Raw genomic sequence first — 6,000 nt, 5'->3', positions numbered from 1 at the left:
CATATAAATTTAACTTTTAGATCTATCTCCAATTGAATTGCATACGGAGGTATGTCGTAACTGTATAAAGAGATATTTCATTCGTCATTCGCTCCATTTGAACACTAAATCGCACGTCAAAATTCTGTAAGTGAACAGTGCGACGTCAATATTGACGTCGCACTGTTCAACTACAACGTCAATATTAACGCCACACTATTTAACTACACCAATTTTTTGTGCTATAAGACTTGTCAAAGAAGCCGACGAAAGAGGAGAAAGATCGTTAACTTCGCATCAAGATGGAGCATGCAAAAGAACAGAGAAATATAGTTCTTTTGTAGATGAATTTATGTATTTTGAAGTTTTATTATATTTTGAAATAAAAAATGAGTTTTTCCATTAGAGATACCCTTAGCATCCAATCACCATTCACCGTAGCTATTTATAAAAAAGAAAAAAATCTGAAAAGAGAAAGTATTCGGTGTCAAAACATACACGTGAGTCCAACGATATTTTCCGGGATGCGCAGGAGGAGCCTTCATTATTATTATTATTATTGTTCATAAAGAAAAAAAAAAAACTTATTTTTTTTTTTGTTTGTTTGTGGGTGCCACAGCATCGCGGCCACTTCGTCTCCATTGGGATGCGGCCGTGGTTTCCAACGCGAAAGCCAGCAGGCATGGCAAAACAACGTTTTTCTTATTTCCCTTTATTTGTTTAATTAATTGCTTTCTCTTATTTTTGTTCCAGCTTTCTCGCTTCTATTTAAGATCAAGCATAGGGCCTGAATCTTCTTCATATTTATTTTCCATTCCTCCTCTCTTAGCTCCCATCTTTAGATTCTTTACCGAGGTAAGTTTTTTATTTATTTATTTTTATATGGCTTCCTTTTCTGATCTCTTGCGCTTTCTCTTAATGTTTGTTCGCTCTTTGCTATCGTTTCCGAGTTTTTCTTAATCTAGATGTTGATGCAAGAAATTGCGGGTAAAAATGTAATCTTTGTGCAGTATTTTTTGTTTTGTTCTTCTGTTGCATCAAAAATAAACCAAGTAAACCCATTTTTTTGACCTATGGTTTTTGTTCTCGATTATGATGGATTCGTCGATGAAAAAAGCCATATGCTTTCTGGAATTATTCGGAGATATTAAGAATTGCGACACCTCCACTCAAGATTTAATCTTTTACTTTGTTGAAGGAAAATTTCTTTTTTTTTTTTTTTCCGAGTTTTCCTGTTCTGAGATTTTGTTTGATTCCTCCATATTAATGCAATGACTAAGGTCTCGTGAAATTTAAGCTTTCCCTGTTCCTTTCTTTCAATTTAAAAGTATTTATTTACAGTTGCCTGTTCAGTATTATTTTTTTCCTTGCATCACTTCCTTCTGGTGAAAATAGAAGTTAAGCCATTGTTTTGTCGCCTTAGTTTCAGAATGGGTAGCACTGAGAACAATAGAATCAACTATGGCGAGCACACTTATGCTAACTTGGAGAGGGAGCCTTACTGGCCTTCAGAGAAGCTTCGTATTTCGATCACTGGAGCTGGTGGCTTCATTGCCTCTCACATTGCGAGGCGATTGAAGAGTGAGGGACACTACATCGTCGCCTCCGATTGGAAGAAGAATGAGCACATGACTGAGGATATGTTCTGCGATGAGTTCCATCTTGTTGATCTAAGGGTTATGGACAATTGCCTCAAGGTTACTCAAAGTGTGGATCACGTTTTTAATCTCGCTGCTGATATGGGAGGGATGGGCTTCATTCAATCAAACCATTCGGTGATTATGTACAACAATACCATGATCAGCTTCAACATGCTTGAGGCTGCCAGGATTAATGGCGTTAAGAGGTTTCTATCCATAACGCTATGGGAAAAAAAAATTTTTTTTGCTTGATTTTACATAATTTTTCGTACCTGAATTCATGTCAAATCGTTTGTTTCTGCGTTTTAAAACATTTTTATGCATAGGTTTGATATTGTATGATTTATAACATTTTGGGATGCAGATTCTTCTATGCTTCTAGTGCTTGTATCTACCCTGAATTCAAGCAGTTGGAAACTAATGTGAGCCTGAAGGAGTCTGATGCGTGGCCAGCTGAGGTTTGTTGTTTCTATCTGCAAAAATTACCTGTATCCTTTGGCTGTCTAAAGTCAGAAAACAAAAATTTGAAAACTTTGAATAGACTAGATTCAGTTATTTGGTTGGAAATTCTTACTCAAATGCCATAAAAATGAAGTTTTTTTTTTTTTATTAATTATGTTTTTAATCTACAATTAATCAAATGAACTCTTACAAGACACATATGTCAGAAGAGAAAATGATTTTTGAATGATTTCAATCTTACACCAAAAATTTTGCTTCCAATAAACTTTTTGCAGCCTCAAGATGCTTATGGCTTGGAGAAGCTTGCAAGTGAGGAGTTGTGCAAGCACTATACAAAGGACTTTGGTATTGAATGCCGAATAGGGCGTTTCCATAACATTTATGGCCCATTTGGCACATGGAAGGGTGAGATATGGAACAGTTGCTTGATTCAAATTTGAATTTTATATGTGGATCAACTTAAAGATTAACATTAAAGGCTGATGCTATCATGTTACTTTGATAATTTACCTTAGGTGGAAGGGAGAAGGCACCAGCGGCCTTCTGTAGAAAGGCTATTACTTCAACTGACAAATTTGAAATGTGGGGGGATGGGCTCCAGACACGATCCTTCACATTTATAGATGAATGTGTGGAAGGAGTTCTCAGGTAAAATCTTGAAATTTTACTGTATTAGCATATCCTGGATTCAATATAGTTTGAAATCAGTAAACAAATGTTGAAGTTTGAATCGAGAAATTAAATTGTATCAGATTAACAAAGTCGGACTTCCACGAACCGCTGAACATTGGCAGTGATGAGATGGTCAGCATGAATGAGATGGCTGAAATAGTCCTCAGCTTCGATGAAAAGAAGCTTCCCATTCATCACATTCCTGGTCCGGAGGGCGTTCGAGGTCGCAACTCGGATAATACTCTGATCAAGGAAAAGCTTGGCTGGGCTCCAACCATGAAATTGAAGGTTACTTATATTTGTAATCCATCCACTTCTGCCTATTGAAAATGAAAATTTTGTGGAATGATCATATGAGATTATTTCTTGAATTTTTGCAGGATGGACTGAGGATCACATATTTCTGGATAAAGGAACAAATTGAGAAAGAGAAAGGACAAGGTGTAGACTTGTCGATTTATGGGACATCAAAGGTTGTTGGAACTCAAGCTCCAGTTCAGCTAGGCTCTCTTCGTGCTGCCGATGGAAAGGAATGAAATTGGTACCTTTGAGCTTGATCAGGGCTTTCTGAAACTATGATGTTGTTTGTACCAGTGTTTAGTAGTATCTTAAGCTTTGTTATTGATTTTTGGTAATTTTTTTCCACAAGCATCAATATGTTTTCTTAGGGCTCTCTGCTGAAGGGTATGATCAGTTGTAGAACATGGTATTCTGCTGCTTTATTCAGTCTGGAATATTAATAACATATTGTAGCAATATGCTTTTCTTATAATATATTTGAACTTCTGTTTGTACTGTATTTGTTAATTTTCTTGGTTACGATGAAGGCTTTACTGGCTTGAATTCTTCTAAACAACTGTTGATTTACTTCATTTAAGATCCTACTGAGGGGTCATGTGGTTGCTTCCTGTTCTGAAAAACGAATGAAATTTGTTAAACTGTAATGAGCTGCTTGACTTCAATATAGTCAAGCAGAAGTCCTGCTGAGCAATGAATTGTAGCTTAGCTTAGCAAGGGCAACATGAAATTATTTTATGCGGATGTTGAACGCTGTTCGGAGATCAACTAGAATGTGTCATGTCACCTCTTGCTCGGTACCACGGCTCGATATCGCTGACGTGGCGCATTTTAGTTGGTCTCCGGACGATATCAGCACATAATAATCTCTCCAGGGCAACACCACTCGATGCAAATTGAGCGAATTTTTTGTGGCTGTAAGGGCTGGAAGAAAAATCTATTATTCCAGTACTGATTGAAGAATTAGTAAAGAATGGACAGATAGATAATTATCAATTAAAAAAACAAGTAAATATCAGGATCAACTCAAAAGAGTCAATGTCACGACAGTTTCTTTGAATCTTCAAATTATTTAGTACTTGGAGTCTTGGAAACTTTAGAATTTAGACAAAGTAAAGGACGATAGAGGATGGTGTCTGCTGAATTAGCTTATTTATAAATAGTAAGAAAAGTACACTGATTATCAATCTTCTTGTAGCAGTACTCTGTCATTCTGGCATCTATCAACAGGCAAAAATTATTGTGGGTTCTGAGAAATTAAGTTTGTCTGATAAATTCTGGGGGTGAGGGCCTCTGTTGAATCTCACGGACAGAACTCAGAGAGAACAGCAGATACTAGGCCAGAGAAATGATCTATTTGATATCTTCAAAGGGCTGTGTACAAGTGTTTATATATATGCTAGTCTTAAGAGACATTACACGTGTAGTGCAAGTATTGGACAGCAAGAATATAAATGCAGTAAATAGAATAATTAGTATTATTGATGTTCTAATAGTCCCCGCAAACTGACGGATCTTGCATGATCATTAGTTTGGTTCTTAGTATCTTGAATCTGGACATTGCCAACGGTTTGGTTAGAATATCCGCCAGTTGGTCTACCGTGCTAATCGGTAAGAAACGAATGTTATGTTGTTGAATGTAGTCACGAATGAAGCGATGACCTATTTCGATGTGCTTGGTGCGAGCATGAAATACTGGATTATTTGCCAAGGCAATTGCCGATGTGTTGTCACAATAGACATAGACGGGATTGCCATGGCCAATATTAAAGTCAGCTAGAAGTCTTTTTAGATAAATGATGTCCGTAGTTGCTGCCGCAAGAGCATGGTATTCAAATTCTATGGAAGATCTAGATACTGTAGTTTGTTTCTTAACTGTCCATGAGATCAATGTGTCGCAAAAAAATGTGCAGTATTTGGATGTTGATTTTCGGGTGATGGGATCACCCGCCCAATATGCATCTGAGAATGTGCAAAGATGAAGATTGGTTTTGGTGATCGATAATCCGAAGTGTACCATTCCTTTGATGTATCGGAGAAGTCTCTTGAGTAGATGAATGTGAGATGGTTCCGGATCATGCATATGTTGGAAAAGAATGTTGACGGCATAGGCGATGTCTGGCCGAGTTATGGTAAGGTATTGAAGTGCTCCAGTGAGTCTTTGGTATGTGTTGGGGTCCTTGAGTGTATTGTCCTGTGAGAGTTGAGTCGGCTGCTTCATACATGAGGGATTAGCAAGAGGGTTGAAATTTAATAAATTTGCTTGTTGAAGAAAAGAGTGAGCATGTGCGGGTTGAGAGAGAAAATGCTTATCTGGGAGGGATTGTATGCTGATGCTAAGAAAAGGTCTTGCCGGACCGAGATGTTTCATTGTGAACTGAGAGTTGAGATTGGCAAGTAGATCGGAGATGGCCGATTTGTCGTTGCCGGTGATGAGGATATCATCAACGTAGACAAGCAGAAATATTTAAATTTGATTCTTTTTAAATGTGAGAAGCGAGGGATCCGCTTTGCTGTGCTAAAAGCTGATGTCGAGGAGATGATTTGTAAAGGTTGTGTACCACTGCCTGGGAGCTTGTTTGAGGCCATAGATTGCTTTGCGAAGACAACAAACGTGATCGGGATGAATAGCGTCTCAAAGCCTTTGGGTTGACGCATATACACAGTTTCGTTTAGAGTGCCATAGAGAAATGTGTTAGTGACGTTCAGTTGTTGAACTTGCCATCCATGGTACAACGCTAAGGTGAAGAGAATGCGAATGGTAGGAAGTTTCGCGATCGGATTGAATGTCTCGCAGTAGTCGAGCCCGTGTTCCTGGCGATTTCCTTGGGCCACTAAGCGCGCTTTGAACCTTGCAATGGAGCCGTCGGAGTTGAATTTCTTGCAGAACGTCAATCAACATCCTAAGATTGATGCATTGGGAGGCGGAGGAACGAGACACCATATGCCT

At 38.2% G+C, this 6,000-nt stretch overlaps 2 protein-coding genes across 5 annotated transcripts; one reads left to right on the top strand and one right to left on the bottom strand.

Moving 5' to 3' along the window:
• Window positions 1–525: 525 nt before the first annotated feature.
• LOC110110035 (GDP-mannose 3,5-epimerase 1) lies at window positions 526–3,552 on the top strand. Of its 4 annotated transcripts, none has more exons than XM_020841324.2 (7): window positions 526–659; window positions 1,409–1,825; window positions 1,984–2,077; window positions 2,357–2,486; window positions 2,597–2,729; window positions 2,834–3,041; window positions 3,134–3,552. In XM_020841324.2, the coding sequence occupies exons 2-7, from the start codon at window positions 1,410–1,412 to the stop codon at window positions 3,287–3,289; spliced, it is 1,137 nt and encodes a 378-aa protein (XP_020696983.1). In that variant the 5' UTR covers window positions 526–659; window position 1,409; the 3' UTR covers window positions 3,290–3,552. The 4 variants fall into 4 exon arrangements, with proteins under 4 accessions (XP_020696983.1, XP_020696981.1, XP_020696979.1 ...); XM_020841322.2 differs by having other exon boundaries at window positions 549–659; window positions 1,403–1,825; XM_020841320.2 differs by lacking the exon at window positions 526–659 and adding an exon at window positions 682–834 and having other exon boundaries at window positions 1,403–1,825.
• A 987-nt stretch (window positions 3,553–4,539) lies between these two features.
• Window positions 4,540–5,421, bottom strand: LOC110110013 (uncharacterized mitochondrial protein AtMg00810-like). The gene has a single exon (XM_020841293.2). The coding sequence runs from the start codon at window positions 5,419–5,421 to the stop codon at window positions 4,540–4,542; it is 882 nt and encodes a 293-aa protein (XP_020696952.2).
• Between the last annotated feature and the right edge of the window lie 579 nt (window positions 5,422–6,000).

This window comes from Dendrobium catenatum, unplaced genomic scaffold, assembly GCF_001605985.2.
Source record: "Dendrobium catenatum unplaced genomic scaffold, ASM160598v2 fragScaff_scaffold_133, whole genome shotgun sequence".
NCBI classification, from domain to species: Eukaryota; Viridiplantae; Streptophyta; class Magnoliopsida; order Asparagales; family Orchidaceae; genus Dendrobium; species Dendrobium catenatum.
This window is presented reverse-complemented; position numbering and strand designations above follow the sequence as displayed.

Excerpts from the sequence above, each read along its gene's own strand:
- LOC110110035 (XM_020841324.2), top strand. The coding sequence starts at position 1,410 with ATGGGTAGCACTGAGAACAATAGAATCAACTATGGCGAGCACACTTAT. Across the intron at positions 1,826-1,983 it reads AGGATTAATGGCGTTAAGAG|ATTCTTCTATGCTTCTAGTG; the intron begins GTTTCTATCCAT and ends TTTGGGATGCAG. Across the intron at positions 2,730-2,833 it reads TGTGTGGAAGGAGTTCTCAG|ATTAACAAAGTCGGACTTCC; the intron begins GTAAAATCTTGA and ends AAATTGTATCAG.
- LOC110110013 (XM_020841293.2), bottom strand. The coding sequence starts at position 5,421 with ATGAAACATCTCGGTCCGGCAAGACCTTTTCTTAGCATCAGCATACAA.